Source organism: Dendrobates tinctorius, unplaced genomic scaffold (genome assembly GCF_039654945.1).
Source record: "Dendrobates tinctorius isolate UK_male_01 unplaced genomic scaffold, ASM3965494v1 ptg000060l, whole genome shotgun sequence".
Taxonomy (NCBI): domain Eukaryota; kingdom Metazoa; phylum Chordata; class Amphibia; order Anura; family Dendrobatidae; genus Dendrobates; species Dendrobates tinctorius.
The window spans coordinates 4,211,709-4,237,440 of NW_027361728.1; the positions used below are offsets into that span (position 1 = coordinate 4,211,709).

The following is a 25,732-nucleotide window of genomic DNA, read 5'->3' on the forward strand; positions in this document are numbered from 1 at the left end:
TCGACCCTCCTCCTCCTCCTCCTCCAGAAGCGAAAGCTCGTCCACAGAGCGCAGTCGTATGAGCACTCCATCTGCAGCTGCCACTGTTGCACACGATGTGTCCCCCTATCGAGCAGCTAGTGGAAAGCGTCAGCAGGCTGTGTTGCAGATGATGTGTTTGGGCGACAGACACACCGCCGAGGTGCTGGCCGAGTACTTGAAGCGACAAACTAAGTCATGGCTGGGCAGTGTACATCTTGAGGCAGGCAAGGTAGTTAGTGATAACGGCCGTAATTTTGTGGCAGCCATAGCCCTTTCAAAACTCAGCCACATACCTTGCTTGGCTCACACCTTGAACCTGGTGGTGCAGTGTTTCCTCAAAAATTATCCGGAGTTAACAGCCCTGCTCCAGAAGGTGCGAAGACTGTGCGCGCACATCCGCCGGTCGCCTGTACACTCCGTTCGTATGCAGAAGCTGCAGCGATTGCTCCACCTTCCCAACCACCGCCTCATTATCGACATTGCAACAAGGTGGAACTCCACCCTGCACATGGTGGAGCGGCTGTGCGAGCAGAGGCAGGCCATAATGCATTTGTGGGAGGATACACGGCCAGGCACTTTGAGAGCAGACATGGAGTTGACAGGCGTGCAGTGGTCGAAGCTGAAAGACCTTTGTAAAGTCCTTCAGTGTTTTGAGGAATGCACACGGCTGGTAAGCGCAGACGACGCCATCCTAAGCATGAGCATCCCACTTATGCGTCTGCTCATGCAAACTTTGACGCACCTTAAGGAGCAGGCGTCTGCAGCCAATGTTGAGGAGGAGGGAATCCTTGATGACATTCAGCCATTGTCTGCTCAGGGACCTCTCCTGGACGAGGTGGAGGAAGAAGAGGAGGAGGAGGATGATGGGGATGATTACTTAGGGGAGGAGGATGCATCTCGTGGGGCAAGTGAAAATGTTGGCGTGGCAAGGTCTGGTACAGGGTTTGTGCGTGACTGGAGGGATGTGGATTTGCCAGAAAGTGCTCTTCCACCCAGCACTCGCAGTGCATCATTGACACCGGTAACATTGGCCCACATGTCAGATTATGCCTTGCGGATCCTAAAAAGGGACCCCCGCATTGCCAAAATGATGAACGATGACGACTACTGGTTGGCCAGCATCCTGGATCCACGCTATAAAGGCAAATTACAAAACATCATGCCACAGGAGAACCTTGACCTAATATTGGCTAATAAACAAGCAACTCTGGTAAATCGGTTGCTTGAGGCATTCCCAGCACACAGCAGCGGTGATGGTTCTCACACGAGCCGTACGGGCCTGGGGCAGCTTGGCAGAGGTGTTCGTGGTGCACACAGCAGAAGTGGCGTTGGAGACAGGGGTTTCATGACAATGTTGTGGACTGATTTTTCAAATACCGCTCACACAACTGGTAATACTGCATCGATGGAAAGTGACAGGAGACAGCAGTTGTCAACTATGGTTACAAACTACTTTTCCTCCCATATCGATGTTCTCCCACACAGGTCATTCCCCTTTGACTATTGGGCCGCTAAACTGGACACCTGGCCTGAATTGGCCCAATATGCCTTACAGGAGCTCGCTTGCCCAGCTGCAAGTGTGCTATCGGAAAGAGTCTTCAGTGCAGCTGGATCAATCCTGACAGAAAAAAGGACCCGTCTGTCAACCCAAAATGTGGATGATCTAACCTTCATTAAAATGAACCACGCATGGGTTTCCAAGGATTTTGTCCCACCTTCCCCTGATGACACATAGGGTGACAGAAAAATGGCTTGCTTTGGTCCACCTCTTCCTGGTACTTCACCTATTTCGCCTTTTGCATCAGCTGAATGTCCAACATCAACATATGCCACTTTCTAAAACTCCCTAACTGTGCTGCCTCCCCCCCCATGGCCGGGGTCACCACCTACCGCACGACACCGTGCGAGTGCCGTTGCCCTGGACAGGTGGGTAGGCCGACTCTTGGGCGCGGGCACTGGCACAGGGTCCCTCATAGTGCAATCAAGTGTCTCTGACGGTGGTGGTGCACACCCGCCGTCAGACACACCGCTGTACTATGAGGGGCCCAGTGCCAGTACCGACGCCCACGAGTGGGCCCCCCTTGCTTGGGCAGGGCCCCAGCATTTGCAATCTTTACCTCTCCCTGCTCCTCCGCTGTGTAATCTGGGCCGTCAAATCCATACTGTGCCTGACACCGTCTGAGTCTGCCTCCTGAGACATATATTTTGAATGTGTACGCTATCCATACATGTTATCCGGGGATACGGTACCCTTTCTAACCTTTGTGCAATCACGTGCAATCCATACTGGGCCTAACACCGTCTGAGCCTGCCTCCTGAGACATATATTTTGAATGTGTACGCTATCCATACATGTTATCCGGGGATACGGTACCCTTTCTAACCTTTGTGCAATCACGTGCAATCCATACTGTGCCTGACACCGTCTGAGCCTGCCTCCTGAGACATATATTTTGAATGTGTACGCTATCCATACATGTTATCCAGGGATACGGTACCCTTTCTAACCTTTGTGCAATCACGTGCAATCCATACTGTGCCTGACACCGTCTGAGCCTGCCTCCTGAGACATATATTTTGAATGTGTACGCTATCCATACATGTTATCCAGGGATACGGTACCCTTTCTAACCTTTGTGCAATCACGTGCAATCCATACTGGGCGTGAGAACGGCTGGCGAGCTGTTAAGCAAGCTACAGCACCTGTCCAGACAAGTACAGGGATTCCCTAGCGAGGAGACTTATTTGATTGTTTTCAATGTTGGGACAGCAATTTTTGGGGAGCACTATACTCTGGAGAATGATAGATGGGGCCCACCATACACTGGAACATTCCAAAGGTGGACATCAGACACTGGAGCAGCATTTACAGGACCCATTATACACTAGAGCATTAGAAATGGGGCCCATTATGTTTGGAGCATTATTTGGGCCCATAAGACAGTGGAGCTTCATCCATGGGGACCAACATATACTGTAGCATTATGTGGAGCTCATCATATACTGTTTCAAACATTATATGGGACCAATGATTCTGTATGGAGAAATCGATGGGCCTCGTCATGAGATGTAAAAAGTGAGGTATTTTTCATTGTACTATACCGCTATTTATCTGCCGTATCGGAGCATGATGAGTTGTGGTATGTGTTAAAGGGGCGCTCTTTCGCCCAGGCCACATGAAAACCTGCAGCCAGCCCTCCCCCCCCAAAACTTTAGCCAAATAACCCCCATTTTTCAGTGCGTAACTTGTATTATGAAGTTAATTAAGGTTGACAAGCTTAAGTAAGAAGAATTGATGCTTTTGGCATTCAAATGGGCACTGTAGGTGTGTTTCCTGTCCTCCTCTCACTGCCGACTTTTATTCCCCATTGACTTACATTGGGTTTCGTGTTTCGGGACGACCCCGACTTTTCCCTATAATCGGACGATCTTGCTCGACCCGACTTTTGGAAAAGTCGGGTTTCACGAAACGAAACGCGACCCTAAAAAACCAAAAGTCGCTCAACTCTACAGATGACTACTGGGAGTTTAACACCACCCTATTAATCTATTACAGTGATTGTTAAAAATACTGTACATAACCTCTCGGCAGCTGATAAACTATATACATATGTGAAAACCAAAATACCCACCAGTCTGTAGGACGACAGCTTTTACAAGATCTTGATTGGTTCTTTTGGTCTGGATGACCTCAGTTCCACAAAAAAGAACATGTTTTTTGTAGTCATCACCACTGTGTGCCATCCAAGGAATGGAATTGTCAATATTTGGGAGTGGTGTCTTGGTCACAGGGACACTTTCACCTTGAAATTAAATTTAAAGGTATGTTTTTAAGTTATCTGTAAATTAATTTTCTGGCTCTTGTGTATGGAGAGCCAACAGTTTCACATACTTGCAGATTAGAGACAAATATAAAGTAAATAAACATAAGTCAATGCAAAGCACATTTACACCTTTCATTTCAACAAATATCATTGGGTCGCATGTAAAATATGAAGTGGCGTAACTAAGGGTCCTGTTTCACATAGCGACGCATCAGCTATCCCGACAACGATATGACCTGGTAAGGATCGCTGGTGCGTTGCTACATGGTCGCTAGTAAGCTGCCAAACAGGCAGATCTCTTCAATGACGCAGCAAAGATACAGCGATCCATATAACGACCTCGGCGGTCCTTGGTACCTTGTCACACAGCAGCTTTTCTGATGACAGACCTCGATAGGCGTGAGTTCTGACACAGCGATTCATGCTGGCCGGCGAGACGCCAGCGATGAAAAAAATGGCCCAGGACATTCGAGCACGATCAGCAATATCCAGAGGGGGGAGGGCAGTCGCCGCTATGTGTCACATGTAGCGAGATCGCTATTGCATCACAAAATCTGTGACGCTTCAGCGATCTTGCTAACGATCTCGTTATGTGATTGGTGGCCTTTACAAATGAAGTCTTGAGTTTTTCTGCTCCTCTCAAATTTATTTTATTGAAGTAATAGCAGTGAATCATCACATGTTACGGTGCCCCATAAAAAGCCATAAGAAATGTAAACTATAACGTGCACAAAGACATCTTAAGCTCTAAACACTCTAGGCTCATCTGTCTGGCAATATACCCTTGCAATAACTTAAAGGAATAAAATCTCAAACTAATGAACTATCCATACCAGTTAACATTGCTTCATTGACAGTGCACCCTCCACTGATTAAAATGGCATCACATGGTAAGAACAGCTTGTTTCCTTCCAAAACAATGACATCTCCTGGAACCAAGGACTGAGATTGTACTTCTTTAAGTTCTGGTAAAAATAAACATAACAATAATTACATTTAAAAATATTTCTGGGAAAAAAAAAGGTCAAATAGTATTTAAGGGTGGTTTCCGTGGTTTTATAAATTGTGTAAGAGCAACATAATATATCCATAACGCAGTTTTCTATTTGAACCTTTTCCCATGCCACAGCATGGTTACCACTGATACTGCGGTCTGTTTTATGTCATATATAGAGAGATTGAAGGAAGTTTCTGTGCATCAACGCAGTTGAATTTTCTGAAATTCGCAGGTCACAGCAAATTTGAATTCACTTGAAAAAAGCCAGGTGCCATTTCCCTCATTGCTGATGATAGCATCACCCAGATAATCAAAATTCTTAAAGACAGACGTAAGCCTCTTCATGAATTAGGAGTGTTGGACACCGCCGCGAGTGACTAGAAAGAAATCCTACTCCATAACTACTTGAGTAAGATTTTTGGCATAGAAAATACTGCAGCTCATCATGAATTTGATGAGCAATGGTCACCATACCCCTGTCCCACCTCTGCTGTACACATTTTGATGGAGATGGAAGTTGCTGGCATGAAGATGGCAAAAGTCGCAATATTTAAGCACAGCTTTTGAACTTCTAATTTTTACAACTGTGATGTAGCAGACCCATTGTGTGTGCACAAACACTAAAAAATGAGAAATCAGTGACCCGGTTTTGGCTTTGACAGGGTAGAGGTAAAAGGTCAGAAAAGACTAAATGAAAGTGTGCTGTACTACTAGAATATGTGGAAATTGTGAATATGAGTCTCTGGATTTTGTTGCTACACTGTCCTCTTTGGCATGGGGATTACATTTGCTTATCAAAAACTCTAAAAGCAAATTATTGCGCTAAATTTAGACATTACACTGTGCAAATCTGTTTTGCCAGCTGTTTATACTTGCCAATTTGAGACAAGTAGACACCAGACACACCTTTACTATGGATGTGCTGTTGTTGAATTAGCCTTTTTGGCAGTCATGGGTACCTTACCTACCATTTCTGACTGATTGGGTACCTTACCTACCATTTCTGACTGATTGGATATTTTGGCAGGGTTCTCTAACTTTTTTTAAAATGTATAATTGTGTCCAATGGTGCAAGAAAAATAGGTCCTGGCAATGGACATGGCAACGTAAGAGGGAATAAAAACATATTACAGCTAAAAATATCAGAGCTGCTAGCAACAGCAGCAACAGTGGTACTGATACATATGTTGCATAATACATCTTAGTCACAACAGGATAGTTTGTGTCTGGGTGTGTGACAGAGGAGACAGGGGCAGCAAGTCAATGAACAATCCAACAACTTTTATCAATACGGGAAAAATATAACACCTAACATGGATTCCTTAAAGTCTACAAGGTGGCCACACAAAAGGACAAATCCTTGGGTACCACCCGGTAATCCGACGCCAAGGAATATGCAGCAACAGCCTTTACATTCCGTTCTCAAATCCAGCAGAGTGGTAAGACATCAAAATTCCATGTGGCAAATGATCTTCAATCTCCATACATGGCACAGGACCTGGTCACAGCAGCAAATCCTCACCCTTCCCAAGACACAGCATCAACTAGCTCAACGGGTGGCTATTGTCCTACCTCTCTTGGGATCAGCCCTCTTGTTGGGCAGAGATACTAACACCCACTCCCTTAAACATAGTTCAAAGGATGAAGAAAGTTCCAGAAGCCCAGCCTCACTTGTCTGCAGATTTGTGTATTCCAGGATGCCCCATGCAGGGAAGAACAAAATCAATCATACCCCCCCTACATGCAGGACAAGAATTGCTAATGTAGGCCTGATTACAGTATGGTCCATTCAAACATCCTCTCTGTTACAATGATGTTACCTCTAACAGCAACTCTGTCAGTTTGAGTCAGTGTTCTGAACAGTCCACCTCCTCCATCCCAGACCAGCTAATCTTTTCCAAAGTAGAATTTAAATTGCATTGATTTGAATTCTATTCATTTATCCCATTAAGGTATATATTCCACAAGAAGAACTTATTTCTGTCGATTTTAAAGAGATGGAAAAAACTATTCTAATATCAAGCTGTGTTGATGGCTTTATGAGCTATGGTGGTAGGGGCATTGCAAGTGACATGAACATACCTAGCCAGGCCACAGCTCAACAAGCACTGGGTAGTTTCCATTTAGAAAAAACTGTTGCCCAGTCATTGAAAATGCTGCTGATAACTGGCAAGCAAAATGGAGTGCAGAGCAGATGTATAGCAAGCAGATCCCCTTCGAGGAAATCTGTTTCTTCTGCTATCAGCTTGGGAGTGAATGAGGTAGCGACTGATGTTGGTGTAGGAGGGTAAATAGTGCCGGACAGCTCTATTGGTTGTCATAGTGATGGCAATTTCTATGTACTGGCATCTCAGGTGTGTAAATTATTTTCTTCATTGCCGCAGGACTAACCTTTCTCAGGGTGTAGGCTGTGGTGTTGTAAAATATGCATAAATCCTGGCATACATCGACTAGGAATTACATCTCTCCATCAGTATATGAAATGTAATTACCTACTTAAATGGGGAAAGCAAACTGACCAGAAAAATGAGCAAAGCTCAAGCTCTCCTCCATATTCACCTCATGATCATATCCATCATCATCATCAATCCTCATTTACTTCTCTCGATGCTCTTCCTTCTCTCTCTCCATTACGTTGTCAGTTTTCTGAGCCTAAAGTTGGGGTCACATTGCGTTATGGCAGTCCATTAGACGGACTGTGATACACCGCGGCATAACGCGGTGTAACGCAATCCGTTAACGCTGCCTTTGACCCCCATTACTGGGCACATCGCGACGCATGCCATAAAGCGGCATGTGCTCGTGATGTGCCGTCATTCAGTGATGGAGCATCGGACGTGGGCTGCAGCGTCTGAGGTTATGCAATACGTTCTACGGGCTGGGTTAACGCAATATGAACCTGGCCTAAGAAATATGAATTCTGCTGTCTGTTTGGGTAGAAACCGAACTCGAACATGTCCAAGTTCTCCAGAATAGATGCTGAATCACCTGGATTGCAAACAATAATTTATTGAATAATTGGAATTGACATTCTCTTATGTTGCACCATTGACAGCAGCAGTTATAGCTGTGGAGCTTACATGCTTTTTATGACCCTTCCGTTTGATTCAATGTTTTGTAAAGATGCATGACAGCGTTTTTGGTGGTTAGATGACTCTTATATGCTGCCTCCACATCGCAATAACTATTCCCCTATACCAACAAGCAATAGGGAACAGCAATATATCAAATGTCAATCAGGATTATTCCCAGGCCCAAGATTTAATTTTTGCTACATTTTTTTAAATATGATACCTGAAACAAACTTTTTATCTCCAAAATAGAATGTGGGCACTTCAACTGTTCCTTTGTGATGAAGAATGCCTGCCAGGATTAGCAGCGATAGAGCAGTATGACTTAGTCACTGGCTAATTTGCGAAATTGCCACTGCATATTCTGTAAACAACATCAGGCAGTGGATGGGGAGGGTGAGACAGATAATATTATGCAACATACATGGATCTCTCTGCAGCATTCGACACTGTGGATCATCAACTCCTCCTCACTATGCACCATTCCATTGGCCTCAAGGACACCGTTCTCTCCTGGTTCTCCTCCTATCTCTCTGACCGCTCCTTTACTGTATCTTTTGCTGGCTCCTCCTCCTCTCATCTTCCCCTTATTGTTGTGGTTCCTCAAGGATCAGTCCTAGGCCCCCTGCTCTTCTCTTTGTACACTGCCCCTATTGGTCAAACAATCAGTAGATTTGGCTTCCAGTACTGTTGTGAGTTCATTTTTCCCTTCACCATTGAGGTCTGATGAACTCCCTCAACTGGTGAAGGAAGGTAGTGAGGCTGATTACCAAACACATTGGCAGCTAGATGATGACTGGGTGGCTGGAATTGAGGACTGGATATAAGGCTGCTGACGCCCTTCTTCCTGGCTGGTGATTTTTCTGCTGGATTCTTGGAGACCAGTCTGATTCCTGCATCTCAAAGCTAAGTTTTTCTGCTCTGCTTTGTACTCTTCAGTTTTGTTTTTGTTTTGCCTTGTTTTGGGAGTTCTGCCATCCCCGGCCGGGGGTGAGCTGAACTCCATTTTTGTCTCTGATCTGTTGATATTTTGCTCTGTCTTCAGAATATACCTGAGTGCTGATATAGTCTTTTGAAGCCTAGCGACTTCAGGGCCTGTTTTTCCTATCAGTCGGTTGGCTCATTTTGATAGGGTGTTTGCGGATGGCAGACAGCAGCTTTCCTATCCTGTCCTATGTAGTTAGCTTGGGCCCCATCATTTGCTCAACCTATCTTTCTATCTGTGTTAGTGTTTTCATCTTGCTTCACCGTCATTATATGTTGGGGGCTGCCTATTGCTTTGGGGTCTGCTCTGGGGCAGTTTAGTTTTTCCCCTTTCTGTCTTTAGGCTATATAGTGCTCCGGCTGTGATCGAGCTGTCTAGGGCACCGTAGGAACCCCCCACGGCTACTGCTAGTTGTTGTAGATAGGTTCAGGGGTCTGCAATCCGATAGCTGCCAACCTCTCTGGTTTTTCTGGACTTAGCTGTATTTTGTTTTTTTCCTCCTTCGGTGACTCATCAAAACAGAATCACCAGCCATATCGCAGATCCTAGGGTACTCAATAGCAGGAGAGAATTGTAAAAAAAAAAAAAAAAAAAAGAAGTGTCAGAATTTTTTTTTTTTTTTGTGTGCATATTTTTTCCTCTATATCTCTGAGGCCGTAGGAGGAATTTTTCTCTCAATGGAGATGAAGCAATTGTCTGATCGTGTGGAGCAGCTCGCTGCTGAAGTGCGGGTAATTTCCGCCTATCTTGTTCATTCACATGCTGCTGAACCAAAGATTCCTACTCCTGATGTATTTTTGGGGGATCGATCTAAATTTTTGAATTTCAAGAATAATTGTAAATTATTTTTTGCCTTGAAGCCTAACTCGTCGGGGAACTCCGCGCAGCAGGTTAAAATTGTCATCTCTTTGCTGCATGGCTATCCCCAGGATTGGGCGTTTTCTTTGAAACCTGATGATCCTATTCTGAATAATGTGAACGCATTTTTTCAAGCCTTGGGGTTGTTGTATGATGAACCTAATGCTATTGATCAGGCTGAAAAGACCCTGCTGGCATTAAGCCAGGGTCGGGATTCGGCAGAGTTGTACTGTCAAAAATTCCGAAAGTGGGCGGTCCTTACTACCTGGAATGATGGTGCCTTGGCAGCCCTCTTTCGGAAGGGTTTGTCAGAAACTGTAAAAGATACTATGGTGGGATTTCCTGTTCCCTCTGGTCTTGATGATTCTATGTCATTAGCCATTCAGGTGGATCGGTGTTTACGTGAACGGAAAACTACACGAGAGATGTTGCCACCTGTTGAACAAATGTCTGAACCTATGCAATGTGAGTTTTGTCTAGGGCGCAACGTCAGGAGTTCAGAAGGCATAATAAGCTGTGTTTTTTTTGTGGAGATACCTCGCATATTATTTCTGTCTGCCCTAAACGAGAGAAACGTTGTGCACACACGTTTTCTGAGGGTGGTGTTCAACCCAAGTTTCTTCTGGCAATTACTCTGATCTGCTCCCTGTACACATTTTCCACCAAGGCTTTTGTGGATTCAGGAGCAGCTCTTAACCTGATGGACTTGGATTTTGCTAAACGTTGTGGATTTCCTATGACACCTCTGCGGACGCCTATCCCTTTGAGGGGAATTGATGCTACTCCTTTGGCAAAGAATAAACCTCAGTTTTGGACCCAGGTGGTAATGCGGGTCGCCCCAGACCATCAAGAAAATTGCAGATTTTTGGTGTTGCATAATTTGCATGATACCACTGTTCTGGGGTTTCCCTGGTTGCAAATTCATAATCCAGTTCTGGATTGGAAATCTTTGTCTGTGGTGAGTTGGGGTTGTCGGTGTGCCCTTAGTGATGCTCCTGTTTTCTCCACCTCTCCCCAGTCGCATGATGTTCCTGACTATTTGGCTAACTTTTATGATGTATTTAGTGAGAATGAGTCTGCGTCTTTGCCTCCTCATAGGAGTTATGACTGTGCAATTGAGCTGAACCCGGGGTGTAAATTCCCCAAGGGTCGGCTTTTCAATTTATCTGTACCCGAGCACGAGGCTATGCGATCCTATATTAAGGAGGCATTGGAGAAGGGTCATATTAGACCATCCTCTTCACCCTTAGGTGCTGGTTTTTTTTTCGTGGCTAAAAAGGATGGTTCATTAAGGCCTTGTATTGACTATCGTGCCCTCAACAAAATTACTGTTAAATATCAGTATCCGTTACCCCTGATTTCTGATCTATTCTCCAGAGTTAAAGGTGCTTGCTGGTTTACCAAGCTTGACCTCAGGGGGGCGTATAATCTTATTCGCATTAAGCATGGGGATGAATGGAAGACGGCGTTTAATACTCCGGAGGGACATTTTGAGTACCTGGTGATGCCTTTTGGGCTCACTAATGCCCCTTCTGTCTTCCAGTGCTTCATGAACGATATATTCCGAGACTTTGTGGATAAATTTTTGATTATCTATCTGGATGATATTGTGATCTTCTCCAAGAATTGGGACTCTCATGTGGAACATGTTCGGACTGTGTTCAGGATTTTGAGGGAGAATTCCCTGTATGTCAAGGGATCGAAATGCCTTTTTGGGGTACAGAGGATTTCATTTTTGGGATTTATTTTGTCCCCGTCAACTATTGAAATGGACCCGGCCAAGGTACAGGCCATTTATGATTGGGTTCAGCCCACTTCTTTGAAGGCCCTCCAGAAGTTTTTGGGTTTTGCTAATTTTTATCGGAAATTTATAGCTAATTTTTCTGGTATTGCCAAGCCATTGACGGATTTGACTAGGAAGGGTGCTGATGTACTGAATTGGGCTCCGGAGGCTGTTTCTTCCTTTCAGGAGCTGAAGCGAAGATTCACTTCTGCTCCGGTTTTGCGGCAACCTGATGTCTCACTCCCGTTTCAGGTGGAGGTGGACGCTTCTGAGATTGGTGCAGGAGCGGTGTTGTCCCAAAAAGATCCTGTGACATCTAAAATGAATCCTTGTGCTTTCTTTTCCAGAAAGTTCTCCCCATCCGAACGTAACTATGATGTGGGGAATCGGGAACTGTTGGCCATGAAATGGGCATTTGAGGAGTGGAGACATTGGTTGGAGGGAGCCAAACACCAAGTCGTGGTCCTTACTGACCACAAGAATTTGATTTACCTGGAGTCGGCCAAGCGCTTGAATCCTAGACAGGCTAGGTGGGCCTTGTTTTTCACACGTTTTGATTTTGTGGTCTCTTTTCTTCCGGGCACTAAGAATGTGAAGGCAGACGCCCTCTCTAGGAGTTTCCTTGCTGATTCTCCTGTTGTGACTAAGCCTGCTACCATCTTATGCGAGGGGGTAGTTCTTTCTGCCATCTCGCCCGATTTGAGACGTGCTCTGGAAGAGTTTCAGGAGGACAAACCTGAGCGTTGTCCCAGTGGAAAGTTGTATGTTCCTGACCAGTGGAGGAAGAGAGTGATGTCTGAAGTTCATTGCTCTGCATTGGCTGGTCATCCAGGTATTTTTGGTACTAGAGATCTGGTGAGTCGGTCTTTTTGGTGGCCCGCCTTGTCTCATGATGTCAGGAATTTTGTGCAGTCCTGTGGGACTTGCTCCCGGTCTAAACCTTGTTCTCGCTCTAGTGACTTGTTGATGCCTTTGCCGGTGCCAAGGAGGCCATGGACCCATATTTCAATGGATTTTATCTCTGATATGCCTGTCTCTCAGAGAATGACTGTTATTTGGGTGATTTGTGATAGATTCTCTAAGATGGTCCATCTTGTACCATTTCCTAAGTTGCCATCTTCCTCTGAGTTGGTGCCCTTGTTTTTGCAACAGGTGGTTCGCTTGCACGGGATTCCTGAGAACATTGTATCTGACAGACGAGTTCAGTTTGTGTCTAGATTTTGGAGGATTTTCTGTTCCAAGCTGGGAATTCAGTTGTCCTTCTCCTCTGCGTTTCACCCTCAGACCAATGGGCAGATGGAGAGAACAAACCAGACTTTGGAGTGGTATTTGAGATGTTTTATTTCTGCCGATCAGGATGATTGGGTTTCATTTTTGCCCTTGGCCGAATTTGCTTTAAATAATAGAGCTAGTTCTGCCACTTTGATGTCACCTTTTTTTTGTAACTTTGGTTTTCACCCTCGATTTTCTTCAGGGCAGGTGGAGCCTTCTGCCTGCCCAGGTGTTGACACTGTGGTGGAGAGAATGCACCAGATCTGGGACCAAGTAGTGGATAAGTTGTCTCTCTCCCAGGAAAAGGCCCAGCGGTTTTCCAACCGGCGTAGGACCGTTGGTCCCCAGTTTAAGGTGGGTGATATGGTTTGGTTGTCATCAAAAAATATCGCTATGAAGGTGGCTTCTCCTAAGTTTAAGCCTAGATTTATTGGACCTTACAAGATTTTGGAGATTATTAATCCGGTCTCTTCCTGTCACATTTAAAATTCATAATGTGTTTCATAAGTCCTTGTTGAAGAGGTTTGTTGAACCATTAGTTCCTGTGGTGGCACCTCCTGACCCTATAATGGTTGAAGGTAACATGGAATATGAGGTAGAGAAGATACTGGATTCCCGTCTGGCTAGACGGAGACTCCAGTATTTGGTTAAGTGGAAGGGTTATGGTTAGGAGGATAATTCCTGGGTCTCTGCCTCTGATATTCATGCCGAAAAATTGGTGCGTGCCTTTCATCGGGCTCACCCGGATGGCCCTGGTGGCATGGATGAGGGTTCGGTGACCCCTCCTCAAGGGGGAGGTACTGTTGTGAGTTCATTTTTCCCTTCACCATTGAGGTCTGATGAACTCCCTCAACTGGTGAAGGAAGGTAGTGAGGCTGATTACCAAACACATGGGCAGCTAGATGATGACTGGGTGGCTGGAATTGAGGACTGGATATAAGGCTGCCGACGCCCTTCTTCCTGACTGGTGATTTTCCTGCTGGATTCTTGGAGACCAGTCTGATTCCTGCATCTCAAAGCTAAGTTTTTCTGCTCTGCCTTGTACTCTTCAGTTTTGTTTTTGTTTTGCCTTGTTTTTTGGGGAGTTCTGCCATCCCCGGCCGGGGGTGAGCTGAACTCCATTTTTGTCTCTGATCTGTTGATATTTTGCTCTGTCTTCAGAATATACCTGAGTGCTGATATAGTCTTTTGAAGCCTAGCGACTTCAGGGCCTGTTTTTCCTATCAGTCGGTTGGCTCATTTTGATAGGGTGTTTGCGGATGGCAGACAGCAGCTTTCCTATCCTGTCCTATGTAGTTAGCTTGGGCCCCATCATTTGCTCAACCTATCTTTCTATCTGTGTTAGTGTTTTCATCTTGCTTCACCGTCATTATATGTTGGGGGCTGCCTATTGCTTTGGGGTCTGCTCTGGGGCAGTTTAGTTTTTCCCCTTTCTGTCTTTAGGCTATATAGCTCTCCGGCTGTGATCGAGGGGTCTAGGGCACCGTAGGAACCCCCCACGGCTACTGCTAGTTGTTGTAGATAGGTTCAGGGGTCTGCAATCCGATAGCTGCCAACCGCTCTGGTTTTTCTGGACTTAGCTGTATTTTGTTTTTTTCCTCCTTCGGTGACTCATCATAACACAGTACCATGTCTATGCTGATGACACCCAATTATACGCATCTTCTCCTGACATCACGCCTGCCTTTCTAGAAAACACCAGCGATTGTCTAAACGCTGTGTCTAACATCATGTCCTCACTATACCTGAAACTGAACCTGTCAAAGACTGAACTCCTTGTGTTTCCTCCCGCTACTAATGTGCCTATACCCGACATTGCCATTTCCGTGTGTGGTTCCACTATTACTCCACAGCAACATGCCCGTTGTCTTGGGGTCATACTTGACTCCGAGCTTTCCTTTGTCACCCACATACGATCACTGGCTCGCTCTTGTCATCTGCACCTCGAAAACATTTCTACAATTCGACCTTTTCTTACTTTTGACTCCGAAAAAACTCTTACTGTTTCTCTTATTCATTCTCGTCTCGACTATTGTAACTCTCTTCTAATCGGTCTCCCACTTACCAAACTCTCCCCCCTCCAATCTGTCTTGAATGCTGCTGCCACTATCATATTCCTCTCCAATCGATACACCGATGCCTCTACCTTGTGCCAGTCATTACACTGGCTACCCATCCACTCCAGAATCCAGTACAAACTTATTACCCTCACCCACAAAGCTCTCCATGGCTCAGCACCACCCTACATCTCCTCCCTTGTTTCAGTATACCACCCTACCCGCACCCTCCGTTCTGCTGATGACCTGAGGTTAGCATCCACAATAATCAGAACCTCCCACTCCCGTCTCCAAGACTATACACGTGCTGCACCAATTCTTTGGAATGCACTTCCCAGGTCAATACGATTAGTCCCCAATCCCCACAATTTTAAGCGCGCCCTGAAAACGCATTTATTCAGACTGGCCTACTGCCTCAACACATTAACTTAATCTATCCCTGTGTGGCACAGCCAAAAGTTTCTACCATAACCAGGTTCCCCGCATCATGTTCCCACATGCTTTATACATCCATTAGCCCTCTGTGTTTGTACTGTTACACACTTAACATTATGGCTGGTCCATACAATCAGGGCAACTGTTACCACCCACCTTTCGTGTCTCCCTTTTTTTTTTCCTCATAGATTGTAAGCTTGCGAGCAGGGCCCTCATTCCACTTGGGATCTGTTATGATCTATGTGATTAATGTTATGCTGTAATGTCTATTGTCTGTACAAGTCCCCTCTGAAATGTAAAGTGCTGCGGAATATGTAGACACTATAGAAATAAAATTTATTATTATTATAACATACAAACTGAGTATAAGTTACTTTGAAATCTGACATTGTGAATTGTTGAGGGCCACAAGGCACTTACTAAAGTTTTTGAAAGAGGGTATAAGATTCTTTGTTTTCCATGATTCAAATTGTTGGTACTTATCAGTGTACCATAAAAGACAATCAATATTTTCAAAACAAAATTAATTCTCTACCATGATTCAAATTTTTCAGCATTTTCACATTTTTACTGAAATTAATATTTTGGCTTCAAAATCTGACGTGAATTCTCTTGGTAGGATCCTACAAAGATTGGGCCCCTGTTCAAGGATAGGCACAAAATGCAAACATTGTTCTAAAAAATTGTTGGGCTTCTATGACTCCCAACTTTCTTTAGGCTTCTAGCTCTGTGCTTCACCATTATATTTTGTGTGTATGAGTTTTTTGGTGGCAATCTATACTGGGATGACTTCCACTGTTAGGACCCTTTGCAAAACTGGACACCTAAGCATGGATGGGCACAGAGAGCAAAATTTATTTTAAAAAATTATTGGGCTTCGATGACTCCCAAATTTCTTTTGGTCTCAGCATTTTCCTTATTTTTATTGAAATACCTAATTTTTTAATGGGCACAAACTGTAATGAATTTTCATAGTAAAACCCTGCATTGGATTAGTTCCTTTGAGCAGTGAAGGAACAAAAGGAAAAACTGTTGTGAAGAAAAATTATTTGTATTCCATTGATGCAATTTCCTTGAACAAAATTCTATACTTTAGGAGGAATAATGTTTTTTTTTTAGTTCAGGCAAAGTTTGAAGCTGTTTTTTTCTTTTAGTTGAGATGAATATGAACTTGCTTAGGTTTAAGCCAGTTGACAGGATCTCGTAGTATTTTTCCACTTATACTCCCTGTATTTACTTTGAAACAAACACCACTTAGCTGAAACACGTGTATCCAGCTATTTGCATATTTTTTTATTTTTTTCTTGAGAAGACATCACCTCTTCAATTATTTTAGGTTCAAAATAATTGAATACATATTAGTAATGCCCAATTCTTCTGGTTATGTGATATCTATTGCAATTTCTTTAGCTACAACAATTTAATTATGCAATACATGTTCATCATTCAACAGTGTCAGTTCTTGGCACTGAGTTACATGGATGGAGAGGATGATCAACTGAGAAAGACAACCCTGATTCTAAGTTTCCCGTGGTCTGGACACCATAAGACCATCCAAAATTGATGGGACACACAGATATAGTGGTGTTTCCTAGGGGTGAGCATTCCGATACCGCAAATATCGGGTATCGGCCGATATTCGCTGTATCAGAATTCCGATACCGAGTACCGATATTTTTACAATATCGAATACCGGAATCGGAAGTTCCCATAATGCAATGAGCCAGTTGTGTTAGCCATGTTAACTAATGGCATGGCTGTGATTGGCTGCTGAAATGATGTCATCATGATGCGCGGTCTGTGCGGGCCTGCCGGGGTTCTGTGCGGGCCTGCCGGGGTTCTGTGCGGGCCTGCCGGAGGTCTGTGCGGGCCTGCCGGGAGTCTGTATGGGCCTGCCGGGGGTCTGTGCGGGCTGCCGGGGGTCTGTGCGTCTGTGTGCAGGCATCTTCCGATGGGACTACAAGTCCCATCGGGCTATGCCTGCTAAAATGACAGTGATTGACACATTAGCCAATGAAGGGACAGTAGTAGTCCCATCATCCAGCTAATGTGTTGAATGTAAAAAAAAAAATAAAAAAATACATACTACATACATACTACATTCATACAACATACATACTACATACTTCATATATACTACATTCATACAACATACATACATACTACATACATACGACATACATATATACTACATTCATACAGCCTACATACATACTACATACATACTACATATATACTACATTCATACAACATACATACATACAGTTGTGGCCAAAAGTATTGACACTCCTGCAATTCTGTCAGATAATACTCAGTTTCTTCCTGAAAGTGATTGCAAACACAAATTCTTTGGTATTATTATCTTCATTTAATTTGTCTTAAATGAAAAAACACAAAAAGAATTGTCCTAAAGCCAAATTGGATATAATTCCACACCAAACATAAAAAAGAGGATGGACAAAAGTATTGGCACTGTTCAAAAAATCTTGTGATGCTTCTCTAATTTGTGCAATTAACAGCACCTGTAACTTACCTGTGGCACCTAACAGGTGTTGGCAATAACTAAATCACACTTGCAGCCAGTTGACAAGGATTAAAGTTGACTCAACCTCTGTCCTGTGTCCTTGTGTGTACCACATTGAGCATGGAGAAAAGAAAGAAGACCAAAGAACTGTCTGAGGACTTGAGAAACCAAATTGTGAGGAAGCATGAGCAATCTCAAGGCTACAAGTCCATCTCCAAAGACCTGAATGTTCCTGTGTCTACCGTGTGCAGTGTCATCAAGAAATTTAAAGCCCATGGCACTGTGGCTAACCTCCCTAGATGTGGACGGAAAAGAAAAATTGACAACAGATTTCAACACAAGATTGTGCGGATGTTGGATAAAGAACCTCGACTAACATCCAAACAAGTTCAAGCTCGCCTGCAGTCCGAGGGTACAACAGTGTCAACCCGTACTATCCGTCGGCGTCTGAAAGAAAAGAGACTGTATGGTAGGAGACCCAGGAAGACCCCATTTCTTACCCCGAGACATAAAAAAGCCAGGCTGGAGTTTGCCAAAACTTACCTGAAAAAGCCTAAAACGTTTTGGAAGAATGTTCTCTGGTCAGATGAGACAAAAGTAGAGCTTTTTGGGCAAAGGCATCAACATAGAGTTTACAGGAGAAAAAAAGAGGCATTCAAAGAAAAGAACACGGTCCCTACAGTCAAACATGGCGGCGTTTCCCTGATGTTTTGGGGTTGCTTTGCTGCCTCTGGCACTGGACTGCTTGACCGTGTGCATGGCATTATGAAGTCTGAAGACTACCAGCAAATTTTGCAGCATAATGTAGGGCCCAGTGTGAGAAAGCTGGGTCTCCCTCAGAGGTCATGGGTCTTCCAGCAGGACAATGACCCAAAGCACACTTCAAAAAGCACTAGAAAATGGTTTGAGAGAAAGCACTGGAGACTTCTAAGGTGGCCAGCAATGAGTCCAGACCTGAATCCCATAAAACACCTGTGGAGAGATCTAAAAATGGCAGTTTGGAGAAGGCACCTTTCAAATATCAGGGACCTGGAGCAGTTTGCCAAAGAAGAATGGTCTAAAATTCCAGCAGAGCATTGTAAGAAACTCATTGATGGTTACTGGAAGTGGTTGGTCGCAGTTATCTTGGCTAAAGGTTGTGCAACCAAGTAATAGGCTGAGGGTGCCAATACTTTTGTCTGGCCCATTTTTTGGAGTTTTGTGTGAAATGATCAATGTTTTGCTTTTTGCTTCATTCTCTTTTGTGATTTTAATTTAAGACAAATTAAATGAAGATAATAATACCAAAGAATGTGTGTTTGCAATCATTTTCAGGAAGAAACTGAGTATTATCTGACAGAATTGCAGGGTTGTTAAAACTTTTGGCCACAACTGTACTACATACATACAATATACATACAACATACAAACTACATAAATGCAACATATTACATACATACTACATACAACATACTACATACATACTACATTCATACAACATACATACTACATATATACTACATTCATACAACATACATACATACTACATACATACAACATACATACTACATACAAACTACATAAATATAACATACTACATACATACTACATATATACTACATTCATACAACATGCATACATACTACATAAAACACATTTACTACATACATACAACATGCTACATACTACATACAACATACATACTACATATATACTACATACCACATACTTACTACATACATACAACATACATACTACATACATACAATACATTCATACATTCATACAATGCATACATATAGACATACAGTACATATAACAGAGTACATACTCACCATCACTTGTCACTTTGATCCCTGAAGCCAGTGTCATCTGTAAAAAATATTAAAATAACAAACAAGCAATATACTCCCTGATCCGCAGAAATCCACGAGTGTCCCACGACGATCTCCTGCACTGCATCACTGAGAGGTTACTATAGTTCACTGGTCTCACTTTATGGCAAAAGCTGCGTGGGAACTTTCTTACACAGCAATGCCAAAAGTGAGACTAGGGACTATTTTTTTACAGTGGCGGAGGAATACAGTGCGGAAGGATACCTACCTCCCGTCATTGTATTCCTGGGGCCCCTAGAGAGTGGTCGCATCAGCTGATGCTGCTGTTCTCCACGGGAGATCGTCGTGGGACACTCGTGGATTTCTGCGGATCAGGGAGTATATCGCTTGTTTGCAGCTCCGTGCTTTGATTGGCTGCCAGACTGCAATTGGTCTGATGTGATGACTGCTCTGTGCGCACAGGACCTGTGATGAGTTCACAGGAGGGGAGGAGTCAGGAGGTCAAATGAACAGGAGCCTCCGTGTATGCAGGACTCTGCTGTGCTGGTTTTCGTTCTTTTGACGCTGCGCTGGGCGCACCAAGACGCAACACGTCATGCGCCCATAGGTGGAGCTGACCGGAGGAGGCGTGGCAGGGGGCAGAGCTTCATGCCGAGTGTGTGCTGTGCCTCCAAACACTGGTGTGAAGCTAGCCTAAGATACTTGGAGGTATGGGACTAATTATAAAATTCCACTCAGATATGTTTTGCTCCAATCACAATATCCATTTCGGACCATTTGCAAAGATACCAGCAACCCACAGCATGGCTGTCAGTATGTGTGTTGAGAAACTCTGCATTATGGATAACATTAATAAATGTAAATACATACAGTCATATGTAAAAGTTTGGGCACCCCTATTAATGTTAACCTTTTTTCTTTATAACAATTTTGGTTTTTGCAACAGGTATTTCAGTTTCATATATCTAATAACTGATGGACTCAGTTATATTTCTGGATTCAAATGAGGTTTATTGTGCTAACAGAAAATGTGCAATCTGCATTTAAACAAAATTTGACCGGTGCAAAAGTATGGGCACCCTTATCATTTTCTTGATTTGAACACTCCTAACTACTTTTTACTGACTTCCTGAAGAACTAAATTGGTTTTGTAACCTCATTGAGCTTTGAACTTCATAGCCAGGTGTATCAAATCATGAGAAAAGGTTTTTAAAGTGGCCACTTGCAAGTAGTTCTCCTATTTGATTCTCCTATGAATAGTGGCATCATGGGCTCCTCAAAACAACTCTCAAATGATCTGAAAACAAAGATTATTCAACATAGCTTTTCAGGGGAAGGATACAAAAAGTTGTCTCAGAGATTTAACCTGTCAGTTTCCACTGTGAGGAACATAGTAAGGAAATGGAAGAACACAGGTACAGTTCTTGTTAAGCCCAGAAGTGGCAGGCCAAGAAAAATATCAGAAAGGCAGAGAAGAAGAATGGTGAGAACAGTCAAGGACAATCTACAGACCACCTCCAAAGACCTGCAGCATCATCTTGCTGCAGATGGTGTCACTGTGCATCGGTCAACAATACAGCGCATGCATAATGCCTTTTTGTATGACCAAACAACTCAATCTTTGTTTCATCAGTCCACAGGACCTTCTTCCAAAATGTAACTGGCTTGTCCAAATGTGCTTTTGCATACCTCAGGCGACTCTGTTTGTGGCGTGCTTGCAGAAACGGCTTCTCTCGCATCACTCTCCCATACAGCTTCTCCTTGTGCAAAGTGCGCTGTATTGTTGACCGATGCACAGTGACACCATCTGCAGCAAGATGAGGCTGCAGGTCTTTGGAGGTGGTCTGTGGATTGTCCTTGACTGTTCTCACCATTCTTCTTCTCTGCCTTTCTGATATTTTTCTTGGCCTGCCACTTCTGGGCTTAACAAGAACTGTACCTGTGTTCTTCCATTTCTTTACTATGTTCCTCACAGTGGAAACTGACAGGTTAAATCTCTGAGACAACTTTTTCTATCCTTCCCCTGAAAAGCTATGCTGAATAATCTTTGTTTTCAGATCATTTGAGAGTTGTTTTGAGGAGCCCATGATGCCACTCTTCATAGGAGAATCAAATAGGAGAACTACTTGCAAGTGGCCACCTTAAATACCTTTTCTCATGATTTGATACACCTGGCTATGAAGTTCAAAGCTCAATGAGGTTACAAAACCAATTTAGTGCTTCAGGAAGTCAGTAAAAAGTAGTTAGGAGTGTTCAAATCAAGAAAATGATAAGGGTGCCCATACTTTTGCACCGGTCAAATTTTGTTTAAATGCAGATTGCACATTTTCTGTTAGTACAATAAACCTCATTTGAATCCAGAAATATAACTGAGTCCATCAGTTATTAGATATATGAAACTGAAATAGCTGTTGCAAAAACCAAAATTGTTATAAAGAAAAAAGGTTAACATTAATAGGGGTGCCCAAACTTTTACATATGACTGTATGTCCCCCCAAAAAATTGAAAAGAGTATTCAAGGCGTAATACCTTTATTGGCCATTTATTAGCCAATGAAGGTATCACACCTTGAATACTTTTCTCAATTTTTTTTGGCGACATAAGTATTTACATCCATTTTTCTGGCTAACACGATACCACAATATTATTTTGCCTTGTACAAAAATCAGATTTATTTACTGATTTTTTTGAACAATTTGTACTCCAGACTACTACATTTTCATGGATAGCAGCAACCCACAGCAGGATTGTCATTGAGTGTGTTGAGATACTCTGCAATATGGAGTCATTCACTCACTATTTGGACAATTTGAACTCCAGAATACTAAACAATTAAGTGAGACATTAAATAACCAGTATATTCAGCTTTTTTATTCAGCGATATAAAGGTAGAAAAACAGTGAACTTTGCAATTTCTGTTTATGAAGAAGTTGTGTATACTTTTTTGTGAAATCATTGCCTGTTATTAAGACAAATTCATACATTACTTAGATTAACGTGTATAAGATACTTATATCATTCTGTATTTTGTACCAGAAGGTACAACTTTTACATAATTATGCTTTAGCATATGTGTTTCAATGTACATTTGTAAATCTATAAATTATACAGAGAGAACACTACTGGCATACACACTACTACAGAGCTACATGTTACTAATCAGTAAATATTCTCTGTAACTGTTACCTCCATTTTTATGAAGCACTGAAACCAAAATGCTGTTGTAGGATGCTGACATTCTGTGCAGTTTGACTGATTGCTAAAATGGAAAAAAGATGTGTATTTATTTTCTGTAAAGGAAAAAGGAATATAACACTGTTTTCTTTTAAAACATATACAGTGGCATTTAAAAGTTTGGGCACCCCTGGTCAAAATTACTGTTATTGTGACCAGTTAAGCAAGTTGAAGATGGAATGATCTCTAAAAGAGCTAAAGTTAAAGATGACACATTTTCTCTGTATTTTAGGCCAAAAAAATTATATATTATCATTTTTTACATTTTAAAAATTACAATAAGGAAAATAGGCCAATGCAAAAGTTTGGGCACCCTGCATAGTTATTATCTAGTAGCACTCCCTTTTAAAATATCACAGCTTGTAAACGCTTTTAGTAGCCAGCCAAGAGTCTTTCAATTCTTGTTTGATGGATTTTCATCCATTCTTCCTTGGAAAATTCTTCCATTTCTGTGAGATTCCTGGGTCGTCTTGCATGCACTGCTATTTTGAGGACTAGCCACAGATTTTCAATGATGATCGAATCGGGGGACTGTGAGGGCCATTGAAAGACCTCTAGCTATCGCCTTTTGAGGTAGTCTATTGTGGATTTTGATGTGTATGATCATTATCCATTTGTAGAAGCCATCCTGTTTTCAAATTCAGCTTTTTTACACATGGTGTTATGTTTGCATCAAGAATTTGTTGAAATTTCATTGACTCCATTCTTCCCTCTACCTGTGAAATGTTCCCTGTGCCATTGTCTGCAACACAACTCCAAAGCATGATTGATCCATCCCCATGCTTAATGGTTGGAGAGTTGTTCTTTTCCTGAAATTCTATGCAATTTTTTCTCTGCACATACCTTTGATTATTGCGACCAAAGAGTTTTATTTTAACTTCAACGATTCACAGGACTTGTTTCTAAAATGCATTGGGCTTGTTTAGATGTTCTTTTGCATACCTCTGATGCTAAATTTTATGGTGAGGGTGCAGGAGAGGTTTTCTTCTGATGACTCTTCCATGAAGGCCATATTTGATAAGGTGTCTCTGAACAGTAGAACAATTAACACAACTCCAGAATCTGCTAAATCTTTCTGAAGGTCTTTTGCAGTCAAGTGGGGGCTCTGATATGCCTTTCTAGCAATCCTACAAGCAGCTCTCTCCGAAATTTTGCTTGGCCTTCCAGACCTTATCTTGACCTCCACTGTTCCTGTAAACTACTATTTCTGAATTACATATTGAACTGAGGAAAGGACAACTTGAAAACGCTTTGCTATCTTCTTATAGCCTTCTCCTGCTTTGTGGGCCTCCACCATTTTCATTTTCAGAGTGCTAGGCAGCTGCTTAAAAGAACCCATGGTGGCTGTTTTTTCGCACAAGGTTAGAGGAGGCTATGTGTTTCTAAAACTGTGGAATTTGCATCAGCTGGCCTTTCCTAACATTGAGGTTGAACAAGCCATATCCCTTACAGGCTAATTAAGGTCTGAAACCTTGGTCAAAGTTATCTGAGCACACAAATCTCCAAAGGTGCCCAAACTTTAGCATGGGACCATTTTTCTTTTTGTAATTTTTAAAATGTGAAAAAATTACAATGTGTATTACTTTTTAGACTAAAATACAAAACAAATGTGTCATCTTTAACTTTAGGCCTTTTAGAGATCATTTTATCTTCAACTTGCTTAACTGTTCACAATAACAGTAATTTTGACTAGGGGTGCCTAAACTGTTGCATGCCACTGTATAAAATGCTCTCAGTGAGAGAAACAAAATAGGAATCTTGTGGGTATGATACCTTTTAATGGCTAACAAATTATAGTGAATGATGTTACAAAGCAAGCTTTCAAGACAGCTTACGTCTCCATCAGGCTGACATAACAATATATTTAAAGAAACCTTATTTATAAACAGCAAAAAGAACAGGCATGGTGTGATACATGGACATTTCAACAAACACTGAGCTTAAAGAGAGAATCCTTAATTAGTTAAGATTATATAAGTGGTGTGAAAGTTCTATGGACCCCATATGCATGTGAGATCAAAGGGCTGGAGGAGCCTCCATTGTTCTTGGAGGAAATAGCTAAGATTTGGTAATGGGCCATAAATCCTCCTGACAAATTGAGTCCTGTGTGAATAAAATCAAATATTGAAATGAATTTGTATTCCCACACCCTGCGATGTTTCTGTGATTTAAAATTGCCTTTTAAATGACAACTTTAAAAACAAGCACACATACCTTTCTTAAATTGTACACTGTTGCCAAAATACACAAGATGGTCATGCCTAAAATAGCGAAGCTATATTCATAGTATCCTGTAGCTATCCATATACTTAATGAATAGGTTTGAAACACATAAAATGGGTTTAAAATCTGTAAAGCAGAAGAAAAGAATTATTTCACATATGCACAGTTTCAACAATTGTAACAGAATAATTTCCTCTTGTGTTCCAAGAACCCCAATCTAGCATTGAAGAAGCCTGAATAAAATCTGATGTTGTCTACACTACTCAAAAAACACAGAAAACTTTTGGACAATGGTGTGTGTCAAATGATCTGTGAAATGTAATTAAATTGTATTGTGTGTGATTACACTAGAACTACCGGAGGGGTCATTTTGACCCTTTTGCTATTTCTTTTTCCTATCATTTCTAAAATTTTAACAAATGAGTTCTGACTTTTTGTGACTTTTATTTATTCATGGTAGTGTACATTTTAGGACACAAAAATGAATTGTAACTTTTTCAGGGGCCCAGATTTTACAATTCATACCTATAAATACTGAAGGGGTCAATTTGACCCCATACAAAAAAAGTAGTAGTAGGCAAGTCACCTAATATTACAGAGTACAGAAAATCACAGTGCTTCTCCCTAGTTGTAG

General features: G+C 42.5%; 1 protein-coding gene across 3 annotated transcripts in view; it reads right to left on the reverse strand.

Annotated features, from left to right (window-relative positions):
• Positions 1-25,732, reverse strand: part of LOC141092474 (probable cation-transporting ATPase 13A4) — a 576,817-nt gene that overhangs the window by 391,626 nt on the left and 159,459 nt on the right. For all 3 annotated transcript variants that reach the window (XR_012232812.1, XM_073578639.1, XM_073578640.1), the window contains exons 7-10: positions 25,090-25,224; positions 22,828-22,900; positions 4,679-4,810; positions 3,654-3,824 (exon numbers count right to left, since the gene is read on the reverse strand). Coding sequence is in view for 2 of the 3 variants with exons in the window: in XM_073578639.1 (XP_073434740.1) it covers positions 3,654-3,824; positions 4,679-4,810; positions 22,828-22,900; positions 25,090-25,224 (511 nt within the window). In the remaining variant the exon portion in view is untranslated. The remainder of the gene's footprint in view (positions 1-3,653; positions 3,825-4,678; positions 4,811-22,827; positions 22,901-25,089; positions 25,225-25,732) is intronic.